General features: G+C 43.7%; 1 protein-coding gene across 3 annotated transcripts in view; it reads left to right on the top strand.

The window, feature by feature from the left end:
- Window positions 1-22,847, top strand: part of nlgn3a (neuroligin 3a) — a 224,491-nt gene that overhangs the window by 193,852 nt on the left and 7,792 nt on the right. For all 3 annotated transcript variants that reach the window (XM_088081221.1, XM_088081220.1, XM_042493720.2), the window contains one exon: window positions 16,052-16,841. In XM_088081221.1, the coding sequence (XP_087937347.1) occupies window positions 16,052-16,841 (790 nt within the window). The remainder of the gene's footprint in view (window positions 1-16,051; window positions 16,842-22,847) is intronic.

Raw genomic sequence — 22,847 nt, 5'->3', positions numbered from 1 at the left:
CACTAATCTTGATCGATGCCCACCACTGCGAACACTACTCACACTGTGGAGGATAATGAAATGTAGCGATGCAACATTTCACCAAAATCATCACAGTGATCTGTTTATTATCCATTATGAAAGGCATCATGGCTTCCACAGCTTTCCACTCGGAAAAACAATGCAAAGGAGTGTTTACTTTCCGAACACAGAGCAGCGCAGAGTGCTCATAAAAATGTCTGCGCTCGCCCGATGTGCTATTCTTAGGGTTCCCCTTAGAGCCACTATCTAATTGGAGTCTTGGTTGTCCTATCGGTGAAGCTTTCCCCCCACACAGATTTTTTTATGAGGCCTGCGAGTGACTGAGATTTCCTGTCTGGGTGTCTGTGGCTGTTCTCAGGCATGTCCCGGGACTCCTGCTCATCGGTGAGGGCTTCATTAGCCGGGGATGGGAGGTGGCAGCAGAGAGAGAGAACAGCTGTTTAGCTAACCACTTGCATTGTTAGCCAGCCTTCTCCGTATGCCTAACTGCCTAAATCCGTCCCCTAGCTGCTAATAGAATGCTCATTAGGAGAGGGGAGGCAGACTCGATGGGAAACAGCGTCACTGTGCCTCAGCCCTACCAGCTTCCACTACTCCTCCTCTCCCTCTGGTCTCTATTAAAGCGCTGTATGGAATAAACCTTCCCTCTGTGGATCAACTATCTACAGGATCCAGCCCACCTTGACCTCCCACCTCCTGGGAAAGACAGTGGGTTTATGGGTACCTGAATCCTCCTCTGAGACAGCCATCAGCCTCTCTGATACCAAAACATGCTCCTCACTTGCAGAAGTACTGAAAGATACAAGATTACAAAGTCCCAGAGGACAGACAGATGATACCTGCGTCTTCAAACCCCGGAGAGAGAAGGGGTTAGCTTTCTGTGTAGGTTTTCTTCTTTTTTTCTTTTTTTGCAAATTTCCCCAAAGCGGCACGGTGTTAAATTATTCAAAGACTGTAGATTGTGCTGCCGTAATTTGTCAGTAACCAGAAAGCACCAGTCTATTTCTCCGTGTCAAAACTGATGAAGCTGGCGTGGAGGAGGGAAAGCTGCGACATCAGAGATGGCACTGTGAATATCTGATGGTGTTCATGGGAACAGCTACAGATCAGAGCCAAAAACACTGCAACCACTGTCACAGCCAAAACACATCCCTGGCTGAAAAAACGGTGGCCCGTGTTTGATTAAAATTCAAACAGGAAAACATGTTACCATGGAAGTACTTCATTGAATTAACGCAGGGCAGTTGGTGACATTCCCTGTGCAGAAATGCAGGCAAATGAAGTGCACAGCGACACGGGGGGGGGGACAATGTGTGGTAGAACTGATATGCTCCAAGCTATTTACGGTAAATGACAGCAACTGTAGATTCTGCTGTCATGTGGAAATGTACTCGGGGGGGACAGAGTGTACACGGAATACGTAATACTCTCACCTGTGAATAATGATACCATAATAGTAAGATATAAGAGGACCATGATAATACAACCGTGCTCCCTTTTGACTCTTTGTTAATAAATATCTCTTTTTTTATTTTTTAACAAGAAGCACTCTGGATAAGACAATACATATGTATATTAAATCTTTTGAAAAAAGGTTGGAATATAATGATATACATTTTGAGACATACCGTCGGGGATTTGATTCTGATATTTGACCATTGTTGGCAATGTTGCAAATCAAAAAGCAGAAATTCTTTCTGTAAAATTGGATTTTTTTCTGTTTTTTTTGTTTGGTTTTTTTTTTAGTATTTGTTGTGCCTTGATTTATCAGGTATGTAATTTGCTACATTTGCCAAAAAAACATCCCTCTGTGGCTATTTTACTCCTTTTCACTTCCTAAGTTGATTTTTGTTGATGTACTGTATCAAAATTAATTTAGCATGACAGTATTGGATGACAAAAACTGTGTTTTTGATTTTTGTATTTATATTGCCCACTCAAATGTTTTTTTTCTGGATATACTTAAATTAGAGTAGTAACATTTTTAAATGCAGTCATTTAAATCAAATGCAGTAAACATGAAAAGATAGCTCAATGGTTTGAAAAAAAAGAACAATCCAGACAAAAGATTTTCCCAGTTTAATTAACAGATGGAGTTTGCTTGATGTCGTGGAGATATCGCTGTTGTCATGTGAGCTCAGTAATGTGGAATCATAGTATTTGGATGACTGGTGAAGTAAATTCACATTGTGGCATAGATTTAGTATAATACCAACATACCAGACCTTGATATGGCAACTATTAATTTCAATCGAGTTGCTCGCCTGGCGCATCATTAAAAAAAAGTTTTTAGCTTCTGGGTTTAATTAGGTGGTATGCGACCCACTGAATATGTGTTTGCTGGCCCCACCTGCAAGTTACCGCTCAGCTCATAGACTTTACATTATGATGACGCCACAGATTTTTAAATCTTTATTTTTTGACTCCATGAAAGTTATACAAATATAAAACCTCCATGGATCAAATCATTGCAAAAGCAGTTCAAAGTATCCTGTCAACAGTTTTACAGATGTCTCTTTTACATTGGTGGCCTTTGGGGAAATGCCTTTTAGGCTGTGGCTGTAATACATACACATACAAGCTTGATTGCTCACCTAATTTTCGGTGGAAGGTGATACAAATCAAGAAAACAAGTTAGATTGATCCCTTTTGGACCAATCATCTTAGAGAAATCATGAAAAAACTACTAAGAGAAATGGTGTCCAGTCTAGCCTATATTGAGCATTCACTGTAGTCAGGATATGACTCCCAGTATCGCATCAGCAGGCATTTTTATTCCTCTAAAAGCATATTATTTTGGGGGTGTTTTTTTTTTTTTCAAATGTAATTGAATACAGTATATTTGTTATTTCAAAACACTTATATGTAGTTTCATTTTTTGACAGCGACCTGAAAATGATGTCTGACAGGGTATAACATTACTTCTAAACATGTACCCAAAACATTGTATTAAAATTTAAGATTTATTTGTATCTATGGAGCATTATCATGATTAAAATCACTTAAAAATATTTATGTGAAGAGTTCACACTCATCAAGTAGCTCTTTACTTTTAAATTAAAACTGAAACAAAGAATGCATCCCCACGTCGATCTTTGTTCTATGAAAATTATCAACCTGCAACCAGCTTTTTCTATAGCAGTCATTGTCGGAAAAGCACAGGTGTTACTACTAACATTAACAATGGCTCTATTCTGTTTAAGAGTCCAATTAAGTTATGAGAGTGAGCCAATAAGCACATTAGCAGAACCCTGAAACTGAAGCAGCAGAAATTTTAGTCATTAATTTTATTATTTACACGTGTTTTTTCCGTCTTGTTTTATGTCAATGTTTCCTCTATGAAAAAGCCTGTTGCAAAAAATAAAATGTCAGCACCCCATATGCCCTTTAAATCTATACCAGAAAATCATAATAATAATCTCCCTAATAGAAAGATAGATAGATAGATAGATAGAACAAAGTGATGGGAGAGAAAAAAATCCTTATTTTATTATTATTTCTCTTTTTATTTTTTTTTTTAAATCCGAGTAATCGAAAAATCAATCGATTATCAAAACAAATAGTTAGTCGCAGCCCTACTATGCAGTGTATAAAATTTCAGTGTGCAGAAGTGCGGTAATTATGGTAATAATGGTTATTTTAAACAATTATTTTTAAGCTAAGGTACATCTACCATGTATTGTAATAGTCAGATCAGGTAAAAATGTAAAAGTAATGTAAGTTAAAGTGTAAAAAAGGTGATACTTGACCTTTAAAGCCCAAAGTGAGTAGTTGTTGTTTGATATACAGATACATATTTCTCACACACTGAGTAGCTAATCTGTGAGTTACAGACCAGACCTGTGTGTCATCTCTCTGTGCAGTGATGGAGGCTGACAATGACACATTCTATAGTAATGGCAATAGGCTTACCGATGCCACTCTGAATGTGTGCTGGAAAAGAATGTCTGTGGGTGAGATATGTGTCAAGGTTGTGACGTTAGTTGCTGTTGAATATGTGTTAGCTTGACATTGAGAAAGTGGAGCGAGCCAGCGTGCAGCCTAACTGATAGGTGTGCACACACGCGCACGCCCGTACATGCACATAACTCATCTTCGCAGACTCACATCGATACTGCACAAACATGTACGTACTAGCACAAACACTGCTGTACACGTTCATAACACGCACACGCACACGCGCACACACACACACACACACACACACACAGGGCTCTGGCTATGGCAGGTCCAGGCTCGTGGGATTGCCTGTCGTTAAAGGTTGGCCCGCGTAAATATTCCCCCCATGCTCAGCTCACTTCAGCTCAGCACCGCAAACATGTACACACACACACACACACACACACACACACACACACACACACACACACACACACAGAGTCCATGTGTACATGTAAGTCCACATACCCCCACTCAAGGGGATTTCATGTGGCTACAGCTGTGTGCCTACTGGCACTGGCAGCAAAAGACACAACAGAGAGCAGAGAATATAGGGGGATATGGAAACGGACAGATTGCAGTGAAAGGCATGTTACCATGGAAAAGAGAACAAAAACATGAGAAAGGAACTTGTGCACTCTCTCACACGAATGTGATTTTTTTTTTCTCTTTTCTTTTTTCTCCTCCGCTGCCTACAGCCTGGTTTGAATGTAAAAGACTGATAATCTGAAGTGTGACCGCTCAGGCAGAAAGGCAACTATTGAATGCCTTTCTTACCTCTACGAGGCAGGCGCACAGCTCCACGAGAAAGTTCGCCTGAATGTATGTGTGCGTGTGTGCGCGCGCGTGTGTATGAACGCCACAACAGCATAAGCAAACACAATGACGCCAGCTAGCATGGGCAGTATGCTCACACACAGATACAGATACAAATAAATAGTGAATGAGGCTGCCGGGGCGGGGGACGCACTGCTCCTCACCACGCTCAGCTCACAGCTCTCTGCCCTTGTGCCGGGACCTCGGCCTGTCACTCTGCGTTTTACTCCCTGCACCAGCACTCCTCTGTAAGCAGCCAACACAATTTTGGGTATTGAGGTGGTGAAGAAACTGTCCACCACTACCCATTTGGCCTTTTCAGAGCTTGACAGAAAGGACCGGAGGTAAAAATACACTGCATTCTGTCCTGCCAAAATTGAAACCGGCTGGAGTGCTGCTGTGAAAGGAGAATGTATATAGTCCTTGTTATTAGGCCGGCTGGTCTGAAATGAGGTTGACACGGCGCCAGACATTGAGATGTTTTCTGTCACTCCATTTTTTTGTTTCATCTGAAATTCAATATGATGCATTAGGGTCCCAAATGGAGTCTGTGCAATAGATATTAATTACTTGTCCATTACGGTTTGTGACACTATCAATCTGTTATCAGCTGGCTACCCCAATGACTGAAATTAACTGTCACTTCTCAATATCAGCCAAGTCATCACCGTGCTTTATTGCCTTCATTACAATATTCATTTCTTCAATGGTATCCTCATGAGATCGGGCAAAAACCAAGACGGTGCCAAAAACTAATGCGAAATGTAGATGTCATGGCATGGTTATCTGCACATGGTAGTTGGTAAATATCAAAGTAAATGTCAATGTCGGCATCTAACACCTTACACTGAACAAGAATGTGCTGTTGACTTGAGGAAATAATGGGGGTGCAGCCATATCATGAGCTCCTGAGGTCCATGTATATTTGATAGGACCTGCCAGATGTGGCCTTGGATATGTGGATGTGTATCAGCAAGCAATCTCTCTCACTGAGCTCGCAGAAATTAGATTTCATCTCAGGCCCCCAAATCTAATACACAGGCTTATATTTACTCACAGTTGCAGAGTATCATAAGCCAATATGACCCTATAGAGGGGCGGCAGAGCCGCGCAAAATACAGTTAAATGAAAATGCTTTGAGCAAACTGTTCCGAAAGCCATCGAAGCTTCTTAGCAGTGGACTAGCTGAGAATGCAGTAGTTTCTGCACTGCATGGGCTTAAACTGTCATAAAGAATTAAACTGCCAAAAGCCCTTTGACAAATAGAATAACATTTTCTCATTGTCTTAGAGTCAATAGAAATCAAATTGTTGTTGAATAGATCTGACAAATCTACTACAGGAGGAAAATAGTTGTCTTCAATCCCGGTGATATATCTGCACTATATTCCAATCCCTTATATAGAAGCATCTCGGTGTTAAGAAATCTAATTCAACCAAATCACACTCTGAAATCATTTCTAAGCCCTTGTATTGAGCTCAAGAACGGCACATATCGGAGATGAAATGGTTGCATGAGTCACCCAATGCATTGAGATGCCTGTGTCTTCCTCACAATGAATGCAAAGTCACAGTTAGCATGCGGAGTGCCATTTTCTTATGCAGAGAGCCTTTGCCTGCCTTGAATACTCTCCAGGGACAATAGCACCCACTGAGGAATTTTGAGTCTTCTCACTTTCGTCTTTATTTTTTTCCTCTTTCCCCTCCTCTCTTATCCTTCCATGACCTCCCCTTTTTTCCCTCCCTCCCCTCGCCGTCTGTGACACAATGAGAATAGATGTCGACAGCTTAGTTCATCCATATGTCTGTCTGTTTGTCTTGCTAAGATGTATTTTCTAGTTTGTGGTGCAGATAAATGTGTAGTCAGCACGCTTTTGTTCCGAGGAGGCAGAAAATGAAGGATCTCAGACTGATGAACGCTCTGGTCAACACATTTTTAATCTCTATTACTAAAGTCAACATCTCAGCAACTCTGTTTGTTTCCTAATCAAAATAAAAACATTTGAATGGATTGATTGAGATTACTTTTGCTGTGGATCGATGCTCAGCGGCCGAACGCTGAATTCAGATAGGCTGCACAAATAGCTCTTAATTGTTGGGATTTCCAGTTGACTTGATTTGTTCGGGGAGCCGCTGCCGCCAATGGACATACAGTAGGACATGTCATAACCCAATTGTCTCAGCGTCCACTTACAGTAAGTGGCTATGGTGGCTAAAGAGTCTGCCACAGTAATTGACTCAATGGGAGTTTACAGTATGAGGCATGAGGCAGGGAAAGCAGACATAGTGCTCTCCAGGGATGGGCTGTTGTGACAGTGCTGCTATCCCTCCACTGTGTTTCTCTCAGTATAGAGACCACACACACACACACACATTCAGTAAATGCACAAACAGCCCACCTCAGGTAATTCCACAGTCAGGTGCCGGGATCACATTCTGAGCGCCGTCCCACCCCGGGCCCCTCTCTCAATCTTTAATGCGCGCTACCAAGAATGAGGGCGAGGCAAGGGCGAGGCGAGGGCGACGCATATCCATCCTATTTTTGTCCGCTGTTTGCATGGTGTGCCGCCTTGAATTAGACCGAGCTTGTGTGGCTTCTGGCTGCAGGGCAACTGGCACAATGGGCAGAGCGGGGAACAGTGGTGTCAGATGCTGTGAGAGAGGAACACACAGAGTGACATAGGCACAGCTAGAAGAATATGTTTACACTGCTGGAGCCCGCGCCCAGCCTTGGCACGTTCATGCCTCACACAATAGTTAATCAGCTCAGACGCTGCTGCTGGTGTGACCACTGACCCTAAAAGGCATCGGTAACAGGGGAACTCTCTCTAATAGGAAGAGCACTATAATTTGGAGTGGGGCGCAGGAATTACAGCACATCCAGGGGAGTATTTTTTTTCTAATGTCTCCTCTGGTTCTGCTTCATTAATGGCGGTTTAGATTAAAAGAGCTGCTGATGTTCTTGGTCAGAGAAAAAAGGTTGCTGCCTACTAGGTGCTCTGTGTGTGATGCCTAATGAGCTTCCTGAATTATATAAGTGAGTGAGTGTGTGTGTGCGTGTGTGTGTGTGTGTGTGTGTGTGTGTGTGTGTGTGTGTGTGTGTGTGTGTGTGTGTGTGTGTGTGTGTGTGTGTCTGCGCAGGTGCATGCACGCTGGCAGCATTTATGTAGGCGGGTTGTATAGTATACATATATTGCATGTTGCCTGTAGGTATTTTCTGTGTAGCTAGAGTAGGATTTGACTTCCCGGGAGAAACAGCTGATATTTAGAGGATGCACATTTCATTTAGAGGAGCAAAAGCATGCACATTGTTTGCCTTTGTTTGTTAGCTACAATCAGATGTAATCAGTAACATATCCTTTTCTGAACCACGCTCAAAGGCTTGTAAGCTAGTGATCTGCTGTATTGGAGGACTGTGAAAAGGGCCAGAGTAAGCAGTAAGCTTCCACCCACCTCCTGCTTTTGGCCGGGATGTGCGTATCCATCTCAGTTTCACCTCCCGTACCCCTACAGCTCGCAGCTAATTTGTTTCTGCAAGACTAAGGCACTTAGATCGAGCTCTCTCTCTCTCTCTCTCTCTCTCTCTCTCTCTCTCTCTCTCTCTGTCACTCTTTCTTTCCGTCTTTGCTCTGAATCCCTCTGATTTCCCCCCAGGGGGGTGTACACCCCTTGCGATAATTTGTCTGTCACAAATGCAACTGCGCCCTCTCCGTGGCTTTGCTTGGCCCAAAAATGAGTTTCAGCCATCCCCATCTGGCTGTCACTGGCAAGATGTCGCCAAGAATAGAAGCTTCCCATCCTTCCACATTTCATGGCTGAATTGTCATATTTGTGTGTGACTTATATCTTTGACCCTCCCATGCTAGACATATTTTACATCTGATTTGTACTTATGGAGCTTTGCTTCCTTGGAGCAAGCGCACTCTTTGTCTCTGGCTGTCACTGCTTGCTGCATATATAAAAATGAACCAAGCTTTGGGGCTGCCGTACAATGCAGATGGGGTGTAAAACATGGTGCATATATTTAGAAACAACAGGAGTCAAATGTTTGCACTGTTACTACACAGCAGCCCCTTGCACAATTCTCCTATGAAAACTGGTTTCTCTGGGAGCTAAAGGCACTTATCATTTCCTCTCAGCACAGTGATCTGAAATCTATTTGTGGACACAGTAGGAGAAGAGAGAGGAAATCAGAAAACATCTTTAACAACTTGTCCCATCTAATGAGATTAGCAGAGCCGCTTACACAGTCATGACATGGAGATACACACAGATAACCCTGTAATAACTCATTATTCTTCCCATTTCCACATCGACGCCCTAGTCAAGGCTCGCTGACGGTGCGTGTTGTTGTTGTGCACACACAATCAGGCCAATCTGGGCACTGCAGCAGTGTGAGGGGAGCTCGGTGAATACGGCTTCGAATGCCACAGCACAAAGAGAGCTAGCAGTAGAAGGACACGGAGATAGCATTCTTTGCCTTTCAGAGGCTGCAGCATTAGTGACACATGCATGAGTGCAAATGGAAAAATTCACCGTGCAGGCTCTCTGTGTCTCTTGGTTTGGCAGGGAGGCTGCAAGAGGAAAAGAGGACAGAAATGACTTCAGTGTGTTTGCGTGTGTAGTCATGAGAATGCACAGATAACGTCCCAGAAAATACAGGAAAGAGCTGAATGAATAGTAAATAGGTTAAAGGGCATTTTCTTGCCTCGATTTGGGTGCATATACGATCAGTAATGAAAGAAAATGGAATGATTTTCTTTCTTTGTCGAACATGTCTCTTACACAAGAATTCTTCTTTGATGACAAGTCTGTTCATAGATTTAGAAACAACTTGAATTGTATGTCTTTCATAGAACATACTGAACATGCTGCATGGCTTTGTCAGTCACCAGATGTCAGCTAAAGAAAAGAAGGCCTACTTTCACCCTGTGATTGTCCATCAAATGCACATTACTGCAAAGCACTTAAAAGCTGCCCTAACGCTCAATTAAGTGTCATAATATGTTTTTAGCCAGGAGTAAGTGAGTGGGTTTATGCCTATTTATGCTTGTGCGCCTGTCCGTGGGCACCGTAACTGGATCACATAGGATTTTCAAATAAATAGCAGCATTATCTTACTAAAAGTGCCAGATCCAATTTACAGTTTTGTACAATACAACACAGAAGCACCCAAAAAGTTTAGACAATCACAGAGAAGTAAAAATTCTATTTAATCTGCTTTCCAGCCAACAACAGCATGCGCTAATCTGAAATGTCCCGACATAGTAAAGCCTCCGCCCACGCCACTTTCTAGGCTGAATTAAATTCTAAGAATTAGTCAACAAATACTGTTCGACTCAGGTGCGCCGTGCGTGCCTGTGATTAGTAGCCAGATTGATGAGTTCAAGGAGGTAGGGTTGGCCCTGTTGTGCCTGCGCATGCAAACAGAGGGGAAGGCCAGTGTGCGTGATGATGAGGCCTGGAGTGTGTGGTATTGACCAGTGGATGTCACGTCGTGATTAGTAGGAGATATCACACTCGCCGGGCTCAGATGCACATCGATCCTGGAACCTGGGTACAGCCTGTCAATGGGGTCATTTTTATCCTCCTCTCCTTTTGCCTCCTGCTATTTCCCCTCCTCTCCTCCACTCATACCTTCATCTTTCCCTTCCTGTCCTCTCTTTTCCTGTCCCATCCTCTTTTTGTCTTGTTTCACCTCTCTCCTCTGTTCTGCTTTCCCATTCCCTCCCTCTACCCTCCATCCACCCCCATGGATCAAACTCTTTATCTGGCCTAAGCCACAGCCTGCAGGCAAGCAGGCAGTCTCTACAGAGGCTGAAGCAAAGACCAACAGCTTCAAACAACATTATATAGGACTGGCATGAAGCATGTCTCACACTGATGGATGAAAACACCAACCCCTCAGACATTGTCTCTATATGGACATGATGAAACACAAGCAGGGCAGTCCTCCTTCTGTTTCAAAGCTCACTGCTCTTCACTTGAATGTTGCTACAACACCTCCCGGGATAGAAGACATACTTTAAGTTTCATAGGAATTCGGCAACAGTTCGCTTTTGTGTTCTGATCCGTGCAAAACAAAACAGTTTCAGGGAGGAGGACGGTGTGTTTCTTTGGCAGCTATCCTGCTGGATCATCTGTTATGAAATCAGTCCAGGGTAAATCTGGTTTAGAGGAAACATGTAAAGCCAGGTAACAAGAATAGTCACAGCCATAAAAGAGCAAGAAAATAAATCATGCATGCAATGAATCATAAGTAGTAAGTCCTATTTGGGCTGTTTTATGTCATGTTTCATTTTTAATGTTTAAGCAAATGAGTGCGGCAAATAGCAGCCTTGCTTGGATTAACGCTCATGAACACACACATACACTGCCTGGATGCTTGACTTACAGTATGTCCCTGTAGCCCGAGGGAATCCAGGAAGTGTATTTAATGACACTGCCGTCTCAGAAAGCAGCACGTTGCCCTTTCCTGATGCCGTCAGCTCGGTCGTTTGTTTTGAAGTCGACGAGTTCGATGATGGGTGGAAATTTTAATGGAACAGAAAAACAATGTAGGTGTTGTTTCTAGGCTGCCAGACCAGTGTGAAATTATCCATGGACTAATGCATGATCAGACCAGAGGCACTTGTGTTTAAGTGGATGCAGCCTGTGGTACTGTAGGCTGTAGCCATGGAGACAGCAGCTTTAACCCTGTATTATGAGCCTGCAAGTGGCCAAGGATGTACAATTAGGCAAATTTTATAAGTAGTCATCTCCCAGCTGGCTTTAAATATTTCAGGTGGGATTAAAGCGCTTCATATATCTTGATAATTTAGAAAACAATAACACTATGGGCTCCTGAAAGGGGATGAGCGTTAGGAGAGAATGGGGAAAAAATAAAACAGCACTGAGAAAGAGAGAGAAAATAGTGAAAATGCAGCAACAGAGGCAGTAGTTATTGAGTGTGTCCAACTGAGTGGTAGCCTAGTTTGACTGTCGACGGAGAGAAATGTTTGCAACAGAGGGAGCTCGGCATAGTCCACGGGTCTGTGGAGATTTGCTTACAGTGAAGTGATGGTGGAGGTAAGATGGCTCAGAGGATTCAGGCTCTGCTGAACGCGGGCTTATGTCTAATAATCAGCAGGGAGGGACTCAGCATGGTCCCTCAAAAAAAAAAAAAAAAAGACGGAGAGTGAGATGGAGATTGTGAGAGACAGAAAAACAGAGCAGAGGAGAGATTGAAAGGCAAGGAAAAAGTGTGTAGTAGAGGAGTTGCGGGAGAAGGGGAAAAAAGAGAGAGACACGTCCCTGTGGCCAAGTTACTCCTCTCTCGCGATGGCTTTTATGTGTCTGAGAAGAATTTTGATAAGATTTTTGTTGCTTTACATATTTCCTCCCCATTAACTCTTAAAGTCACAAGGAATGTTGTTGAGAAAATGAAACGCTGACCTATAAAGTGAGACCAGTCCAAACTTTCAAGGTCATCTGATAGACGTCTTTGTTAAGTCTTTTAAAATGTGGAGGACGTCGTTGAGGTTGTAGTTTGCAGGATGCATTTTACAGTGGCATTTATCTCAGGGCCAGACTGATAAAACTCAACGCTGATGCTCCAGTGATTTTTGCCAGCTGTTCCAGATTACAAAGTACAGTCATTTATGGCGCTTACTGGCATCATCGCCACCAGAACATCCGTGTCCATTAACACGGACGGAACGCTCACACATGACCATAGTTGCCACGTAATACATTAGCAGTGATCCAAAGCACAGCCACGTCACGTCACTCTCTGTCTCTTCAGTGATGCGGCATTGGCTCATTAATATCAGCATCCATATTGCTGTTGTCAAAACATGGCCTGAAACTTGTGTGTGTTTGTTCGAGCCTGTGGGTGTGTTTGTGGCTCTCTAACCTATGCAGCGGTCGTCACCCCCAAGGTCAAGCTTTTTTTTTTCTTCCCATCAGCGGTGAATTATCTTCACAAGCAATTCAGCCAATCCCGGGCCTTAACCGCATGCCCATTTAACGGGTGTCTAGCGAGGGGGCAGCGCGGTCGAGGTCGGCAAACCGCGGCACAGAGGCGGCTGCAGAGCGACGCGACAGCATTTTAGCAGGGACCCAATGAGTGATTACCTCGGAGCTCCAGTCATAATTCAGCGTGACCTCAATCTGCCAGCAACGCTGTGGTTTGATGGATCTGCTCACAGTTTGGGTGTCGGGTCCTTGCATGTCAAACACAGGCAGATAATGATAGGGCTATCTGTTGCTTTTACAGAGTAAAACATGCAAAGATATGAATGTGACACACATGTTGAAGGTGTTGCATCATGCTTCCTGGTTAATTTTCGTAACGTCAAGGGAAAAATCGTTCACCGCCTAGATGTCAATACTAGAGACAAAACAATGTCACAAATGCTTAACCTCTATCACGATGACGCCTGTTAAGTCAGCCTATTCATCATGTCCATGTCTTATCAATCAAAGTCAGCAAAAACACACGTGCACACCTCCCTGTGTGGATAATTAGTGGATTCCCTCAGTGGGTGATGGAGCCTGTGCTCCTCTCTCCTCTCTCTCTGACCTTCCCCACGTGAGCTTCCTACCACAGTGGGGCTCATCACACACAGCTCTAATGCATATTTATCGGTCCGGTGACAGCTCGTGCACGCTGGATTTATATGTTTCCCGACATACAATAGTAAAGCCTCAGTCACTCTTCCTCCCTTTCATCAACCAAAGCGCAAGATAAATCTAGTAGTGTCAACCTGCAGCCTCCTCAGCAGCTGGTCATCTGTGGGATCAGATAGAAAAGGGGACCAAGCCTAGTTGCATTCAAGCTGCTCTCCTCAATTACGGCAAACTGATTTGATATACGTATGTCTGTCAAAATCGCCTTGGCAATCACAGGAGCGGCTCTGCTGGCAAACGTTTTCCTACAGCAACTTTCTGATCAAAGACGTTTAGAAAGTGGCTCTGGCATGGCTGTCGGCATTGGGATTCAGGACAGACTCGCTGCACCATGACTGGCTCTGTTTGCACAGCGCAATCTGAGTTGAGATGTGAAGAGAGGCAATACCACTAAAGAGCGAAGGGGAGGGGAAGGGAGGGGAGGAGAGGAGGAGAGGGGAGGGATGGCAGGATTAAGCCCCAGCCCCCTCTCTGCCTCCGAGCGGCCATCTTTCATCTTGCGGCTGCCCCTCTTAATGCTTTCAAGTGGGTGAAACCCTCGACATCTGCTTCCGCTCCCTGGGACACGGCGCGGGCCGCCGTCCTGCAGAGACGCACAACCACAGGACAGCTCCAAGGGCAGCGTCCTGGCGAGGCTGCCGAAAGCTGATGGACTCATCCATGTAGAATGACGCAGAAACAGAGAAACAAACTCTGCGGTTAAATCAGAAATGTATATTCACGTGGTGAAATCTTGTCTGCCAGCAGCCACATTCAAATTCAAAATCACTGTTCAAATACACAAATTGTGGCTTATACTAGTAAACACATTCACCACAGAAACATTTCACAGTTCACTCACCCAGACACATTAATTCTACTTACTACTTGCGAACAAATAAATGTAAATAGCTCTGTAAATAAACACTTCATCTTCGCCAAGAAGAAATAAGCCCCCCGCCGCCTCTGATTAAGACTACCAAAGTGATATATCTGGCACTTAAGTCTGCTGTTTACCTCATAAACACAAAGGCTTCAACACAGCCACCCACACTGACGCTGAAACTGAGTCTGCGTGCTTGTATATTTATCTGCTAGTCTTTGTGGCTTCAATGTGGGATCATATAACGACTTTTTTTTATATGCGTGCCATTTCTGGAGCGTTTCATCCGCTGTGTCTTTCAGTATTATGAGTTCAGTGTTATTCCATGACTCCGGCAGTGAAACTGCCATGGACAATAAAGCAGTGTGGTGAAGTGGTGGGAACTACGTCTCTTGATTTTCTCCGAGATTGGTAAAACAGCTCTAGTGATTTTGAAAATCGTATCAGGCGGACAGATGAGTGGTGCTGTTAAGACGGAGTACGCGAGGCTTCGGCGACGATGTGAGGGAGGCCTCCCCGTGACAGAGAGGATGTCATGTCACCTTCACTGTCCTGTCTGTAAGGAGAAATTTTTCAAAGGGGATGCAATTCAATTATTCCTGAGGAAATGATGTTTGTTATTCGGGATCTGTTCCTTGTGCTGAAAAGTCATTGTAGATTTTCTTTCATACAGCACTGCAACTAAAATGTAATTTAATTTGTGAGAGCATCCAAAGAGACTGTAGATTTGTTCGCCTTCGTCTCTAAACCTCCTTCACCCCCTTTAAAGCCCACCCATGCACCAACACCAAACTCCTAATTAGATCCACATACTAGATGATGTGTTGACTCTTAGTGCAACATGTATCTATTTCTGTACATTAGAAGCAGGAGACCGTGGTGTTCTGTTCAGCTTCTTTCATTGTGTGCCACCATGTTGCATTGTATTGCTGGGTGAATGTGCGCTGCTCCATTCCTTCTGCAAATGTAGGGAGTAGGAGTCTGGTTTTATTTATAGCAATCCACCCACAAACTGTAGAATTTAGTGATCTTTCAGGTAAAAAGATGACTTTTAACTTGCGCAAGGCATAACTGATGCAGAGGTACTGTGTGTGTCTGTGTGTGTCTGTGTGTGTGTGTGTGTGTGTGTGTGTGTGTGTGTGTGTGTGTGTGTGTATGTGTAATGACTGCAAAGAGGAGCATCAGTGTCTATAATTGCAGTGTTTGAGGTTCATCCAATTCAAGCTACCTTGAAAAGTACATTAACGGGGGAATGGCGTGCGTGCATGGTTCATATATTTAAGAACACTTTAAGCTGACTGCATTTCATACAAGGAAAGTATTTAATTTTTGCTGTGGTATAGTCAATCCTCTGTTTGCAACAAAACCTATCGAGCCATATTGGCAGCATCTGCTCCTGACAAACATACAGAGATTATTATCGAGAGCATATAGAGATGGATGGAGGAAGAGAGGATGACAGACAGAGGGCTGATTCCCTCCTCTGTCTGCGAGCTGTCTGAGACCAGGCCATCTGCACATTCATTATCACAGTCATGATTCCATTATTGTTCTGTGTGGCAACAAGGACTTGTTCTGTCTGGCCTTTGTTATTCTTATCAACTGTGTAGCTGACAGCCCCCTTTTGATCATGGCAGTAGCAAAATTAACAACTATCATGTAGTATGGCACATAACTGAGTTATGCTCCGTGATAGTGACACGTTAAACATCATCTTGTCTCTTCCTCCTGTGTCCTTGTGCAGGTCTGTTTCACAGAGCCATCATTCAGAGCGGGTCAGCCCTCTCCAGCTGGGCGGTGAACTACCAGCCAGTCAAGTATACACGTCTCCTTGCAGAGAAGGTAGGCTGTAACGTCCTGGACACCTTAGACATGGTGGACTGTCTGAGGAAGAAGAGCTCCAGGGAGCTGGTGGAGCAGGACATCCAACCAGCGAGGTACCACGTGGCCTTTGGACCTGTAATCGATGGGGATGTTATTCCAGATGACCCTGAGATCCTGATGGAGCAGGGTGAGTTCTTAAACTATGACATCATGCTGGGGGTCAACCAGGGTGAGGGGCTGCGGTTTGTTGAGAACGTGGTGGATTCAGAGGACGGCGTGTCTGGAAACGACTTTGACTTCTCTGTGTCAGACTTTGTGGACAGTCTGTACGGGTACCCGGAGGGCAAGGACACGCTGAGGGAGACCATTAAGTTCATGTACACAGACTGGGCAGACAGGGACAATCCAGAGACTAGGCGCAAGACACTAGTGGCTCTGTTCACCGACCACCAGTGGGTGGAGCCATCGGTGGTGACGGCTGACCTCCATGCTCGCTACGGCTCACCCACTTATTTCTACGCCTTTTACCACCACTGCCAGAGCCTGATGAAGCCAGCCTGGTCAGACGCCGCCCACGGGGACGAGGTGCCCTATGTTTTTGGAATTCCTATGATTGGTCCCACTGACCTTTTCCCGTGTAATTTCTCCAAGAACGATGTCATGCTGAGCGCTGTGGTCATGACCTACTGGACCAACTTTGCCAAGACTGGGTGAGTAGAATAAAGTCTCTTATTTTTTATCATTTATCTCGATTAGGAATGGTTATTGTTAGTATTTTATCATTACTGATATTGATATTGATATTGGTACTGCCTGTTGATATTGATTTTGTGCTATAGTCTTTAAACATTTGTTTAGCTACAGTTGGTAAATTTTATGAAAATAACTTTTTGCCATATTTGAAACTGTCACTCTATCCTGATCATAGTAAGTGAGATAGATAGTCTCAATCAGCTTCCTTCTCCTCATAGCATTGTTCAAATCTACCCCGGCTAAGGGAAAACAGCTAATCAGAGCCGGGGAGTTGTCAATCACAGCTTGTGAACTGCGGTCAATCTGTCAAACTAGGCAGCTCAATTAAATATGTATCACAATTCTGTTACTGTGTTAACTATTTCTTGCCTTAGATGTTTTCGGAAACATATTTTAGTGTAGCATTTAGCTGTGAAAGGTCAAGTAAAGTCAATTTTATTTATAAAGCCCATTATCACAAAGCACAGTTTGCATCAGAGGGCTTTACAGCATACAACATCCCTCTGCCCTCAGACCCTCACATTATCTAAGGAAAAATTCCCCCAACAAAACTCTGTATCGGGGCTAAAAATGGTAGAAACCTCAGGAAGAGTGGCTGAGGAGGGATCCCTCTTCCAGGACGGACAAACGTGCAATAGATGCCGTAAATAACAATTAAATGACAATAATGACAAAAAGGAAAGAGAAAGCGGGAGAGAGGAGGAGAGATGTAACAGCAATAATGGTAACAATAGCATGTCATATAACAGCAGTGATAGGTGTAGAATTACTAAATTCACTTTGTGATAGCATGTGATGTTACATGCAAATATTGTAGCTGTTGATAAGTTTCCCATGCGTATACTGATAGTGGAGGCATGACTCATAATAATGTCAGTAGAAGGTCATGTCAAGCAGGATCAAGGCATCTGCGCAACCAAGGCCCATAACACAGGCGCAGCTTCAGACAGGACCACAAGACCACGATCAAGGCGAGCGATCACATGATAAAGGTGTGCTGTGTTTTGTTTCAATCCTGTTTCTAACTTTGCAGCCAGGTCACAAGCATTCTTATTTTACAGCCAAACAGTAAACTAAAATATGTTATCATCTCAAATTTTTTTTTCAGAATCCTATTTTAGTGTACGGTTCAGCGGTAAAATGAGAATGTTTGTGCCCCAGTTGCCATGTTGGATACAGTCGAGCTTCAGCACCACCTCCAGCCAGATCAGCTTTCACATTTTACAGCTGAAGAGTACACTAAAATATGTTTTGAAAACATTTGACGCAATGCAGTAACAGAATAATGATTCATATATGATCAATGCTGCTTAGTTTGACATTTTGACTGCACTTCATGAGCAGTGACTGACATGATTGACAGCTCTGTTTGGGACTCCGCAGCTATGATTAGTTGTTTTCCTTTAGCTGCAGTCTATTCTAGTGGATGCCATTAGAAGCACTATGAGGAGAAGAAACATGATTTTTTTCCCCAGACTATCTGTCTCATTTATGACTGTCTGGATGCAGTGACAGTTTCAGGAAATATGACAAAAAGTTTCTCAGAAATGTTACTTGCAGTATTTCTTTCTAAAGATGATAATTGTGAAGTTGTTTCACCTGACTTAAGGTCGACTTGTTGCATTATTCTGGGCCTTGAAGCGGATTGCTAAATCGCACCAGAAGGAGTGAACTGACTGCAGTGATGGTGGAGCAGCAGTCGCTTTGTTCAAAAAGTCATATGCTGTAAATATATGGCATTTTATCCTGTTTGGTCACCAGTGTTGCCCTTGTTATACACAGCAACTGTAATACAGGTGGCATTGGCTGTGTGTCCTTTCTCTTTGCTTCAGTTAGCCAACTATTTAGATGGCCATCCAAGCATTTTCATCTGTTTTACCTGCTCAGAGTGTGAACACAACAATGATGTATTTGCACAACACGAAGGAGCACATCGACATCAGCAGACGTGTCAGGAAAAAGTGATTAAAATGGCATTTTTTGATATACTTACATTTTATTAGGTCCTTCATTTTCAAGAACAGTAATACAGAACATTGCCAGGCATCATGATATTCAACCTATCCAGATAATATAGACACTATATTACAGCAACGATGATGGGTGGAGCAAACCAGCAAACATACTCTTCTCAGTCTTAGTAGGTAAAAGTAGTATTTCCATCTCATGAATCTGATCATTTTAAGCCAGTTATATACCATAGACTGACCAGCTTGCAGCCATTTATGAGTGATTGCTTTTGTGGCTGCTATTGTAAATAATTTCAATAGGTATGGGTCATTTTCTGTTATTCCTTGAGACAGATCACCCAAATAAAGTAAATTCCATGTTAGAGTGATCCAGGAGAAAATGTCGACTGTTAAGACCAATAAATGAATGATTAGAATACCGATAGCATCACTGACTGCTGCAGGATGGTTTCCGTGTCGTGATGTTGACCAATCAGGAACCAATCAGTACCAATTAGACCGGTATCCATCTCTTATTCCAATTTAGATTACACTGGGGTTTTTTGCTTTTTATTGTGAGTCTAATAATAGCAGCAAAAACACATATTACTTGTTTGTCTTTTAAATGGCTTTTAATAACGGTACTTGCAAATTAGTAAAACCAGTGATCACACAATCACGATTTATTATAAATAGAAAGTCACAGAGAGAAATCCTGTCACAGTCCTATTAAAAGGACTTCTGTGTGACAGAAAAGAGGCTGCAGGAAAAAGGAAGCTTTACAATGGATAGTGCAGGACAGAAAAGGCATTTTTCAACACAGACATTTTTTCAGAGGTGTTTTTTGCCCGGACTTCCTGGGACCTAGACTGAAAACCTGAGACATATTGAATCTGAGGAAGATTAAATGTTCCTCCAGAGTGTGTGCTGTGCTATTTGTGCTTGGCTGCCTGTTTGGGTTGCGTATGTGTGCATGGCTGCCTGCCTTTCTGTATACTTTCTGTGTGCTTGTGTGTGTGTGTGTGTGTGTGTGTGTGTGTGTTTGGCTGGAAATACTATCTATGCTCTATTACACTGAAGCCCAAAAGACACAGAGACTTATCAGGGAGACATATCAAACTCTTGCCCTCGGTGGTATTGATTCCCTCAGCGTGGACCCAGTCGATCACTCGTGCCCTGGGTGAGTCCCGCTCCCCACAAAGCTCAATTTCGCCCCCACCCATCAGACAGCCTGGCCATTTTGTATGACTACTAGTAATCATTTCTAACAACTGAAATTTAATTTGACAATCCTGCTCGCAGAGAGGTATTGATCCCATCCTGAATGGGACGTAGTCTGAAATCTTGTTCTGTTTTTTATCTGTCTGTATATCATCCGCTGTCCAATCAGGTGGCATTTACATCCAGTCGTCTGGCTGATAGGCTGAGCCCCCGTGCTGCCGGCTCTGCGAGATCCTTGAGCTGCTAATGGCAGACTAGTGCAGATGGACTGATGTCGGCTCCTCAAGGAAAAGCACTGAGGTCCATCAGAGATGCTCGGACTAAACAGCTGTCTCCTCTGCCTGGCAGCCATCTTGCGTCAACACATACAAGGCTGCAATTTGCAGATACAGATGGAATTTTCGTACTCGTGCTTTCGAGAATATTATCCACCGTTAAAAGAAGAGCAAGCGTGTTTAATTTTAATGAGAAAAGTTCTGGGCCTCAAGGTAACAATGCACCGTGCTTATGTAGTGAATCACTCTGAGCTGGGATCCTGCGACGTCAGTGAAATTAATTGTAATGGATGATGACAGCCTGCCCATCGTACCCACAACCACTCAGACTCAACACGATGCCACAGGCAGGAAGTCTGCCATAACCCTCACCTGGCCTTCACCGTGGCAAGCAGCAGAAGTCAAAAAACAAATTGCACTTTTACTCCTGACCCCATGTCAGTTTTGTAGATTTCTGCGCCACTGATTGATTTAGGAGCAGAGCAGCGGGAAGCAAGCTGGTTCTGTATCCGCGCTCGCTGTAATACGGGTAGTATCCACCCTATGGTGTGTCGCCTTGGCGTAACTCCAGACTGGGGGATTACATGCAGACCACAATTAGGCACTCAGATGGTAAAGAGCCTAGGATTAGATGCCAGGATAATAGAAAACTCAGCAAGCTGATCCAAAGGGTAATTTTACCCCAGTCCAAGTGTAGGACTCTACCATCAACATCTCGGGGGGGGGGTCGGTCAGATATGTGATGTCAGATATTTCTCATAGATTCTGAAGTTCAACCTCCTCATTTAGATCACACTAGGGGATATAGATCGCTCCTCCAGCACCACCCAACCCAATCTGGCTCTGGAGGACATCCTTTTAATTAAGACACAGTTGAATTCCCTTTGCCTTCGCTGCCCGTCCAGCAACCATCTTCCCTATATCTGTAAAGCAGCTCTCACTCCCCTTCCAGATGTTCCTAATGAACTGACCCAGATTGCACTTCCTGCCCTCTCTCTAAATCGGCTGTAGAAGCATGTGTGACACAATGTTGAGACACTTGTGCTGCATGTCAACAGTGTGTATCATAGCAGCGTTCCCCAAAGCTCTTCCTGTCCCTGGCTCTCATGTGTCATCTTTACCGGGCAAATCCCTGCCCATGCGCTTTTTTTTTTTTCCTCCATCAGTGTCAGTGAAGCATAAAAGCATACAGAGAGTGCACGCTGTCAAATCTTCTTAGTGTGTTTGTGCGCATGTGTGTGAGTGCGATTGTGAGAGCGTGTGTGTTTACACTATGAGGCTGTTCTTTCCTGAGAGTTAGGGATGTTTCAGAAGCCGGGGATTTACTCAGCTCAGAGTTATTTTTCTGGCTGCAACATTTGTTTTTACTATTGACAGGCAAAAATGGCCCCACGCTTTATTGCCACGACAAACTTCTTCTTAACACTTTTCCCCCAAAACTTTTGCAACAAGTCCACAAACAGCAACACCGTCTTTAACACAAATGCGGCGAAACACACAAAAACACTTCAGAAAAGACAGAATGATGAAAAGCACAAGAAAAGATCAATCATTATATATATATTATTAGTGCCATAAATACGTTAGTCCATCCTCCCACTACTTGTTTTTTCCTGCTGGCTGGTGCTCATTTCCCCTGTTCTGTGCGTGAGCTGTGCCACATGCTGCGCAGGGCAAGGCAGTTAAAGAGCAGAGCGCTGTCATGTGTTGAATATTTTTCCTCATTCTCCTCCGTCTCACTCTCTCTCTCTCATTAATCTGTACAAAAAGAAAGAAAGTCTACTCGTGTTTTACGTTCACAACATGAGCTAAAATATGCAGTATTGATTGCTTTGTCTTTAGTGACAACGGCTGCCGACCAAACAAATGTAGATAGAAGTAACTACAGTGTGTCTGTAGTGCAGTTAAACAGCCAGCGCTTTGATTTACAGCCCTGCTAGTTGATTTTTTTTGTTTTTTTCCTCCAGCTTGTCAATCGAACAACCCTCCTCTGCGGGGTTAACAACGTATACATCAACTGTTTCTCCTGTCTGACCTCATTCACGCACTCCTTCAGCCTTTTTTTCTTTACCCCAGCTGTCTAGTAGTTACATCACTCATCCCTGATCCCCCTTCCTTGTCCTTTCTTCGGATTATCCCCCTCAGCTTCCTTCGTTAACTCAACCTGTACCAAGAGTCTGTGAATGCTCAGCATTGTGGAGCAGCACAGCCCCGAACCGCCACCTAGCTACTCCATTAAATAGGCACTCACTTGATAGGAGATTTGTAGCCAATATCCTGATTTGCATTAGAGAAGGTAAGGAAGTGGTGTGGCTTGTTAAGGAGCCTGGATGCCATTGATCGGTGTCCATGCTGTGTGCTGAATGTAATGAGAGGAGGGCGGTGGGGTGGGAGGAGAAAAGGAAGTATATCTGCGTGTGTACATCCAAGTAGTTGTCAAATTAAAATGGGAAAAAGAAGTAAAATTTATTTAAAAAATTATAGCAATTTCAAAGAGGGAGAGAGCTACTAATTGTTG

The sequence above is a fragment of the Plectropomus leopardus genome, chromosome 8, assembly GCF_026936395.1.
Source record: "Plectropomus leopardus strain MGB_pleo_1.0 chromosome 8, ASM2693639v1, whole genome shotgun sequence".
In the NCBI taxonomy this organism is placed as follows: Eukaryota; Metazoa; Chordata; class Actinopteri; order Perciformes; family Serranidae; genus Plectropomus; species Plectropomus leopardus.
The sequence above is the reverse complement of the archived record's forward strand: the minus strand, read 5'-3'. Positions and strand labels throughout refer to the sequence as shown.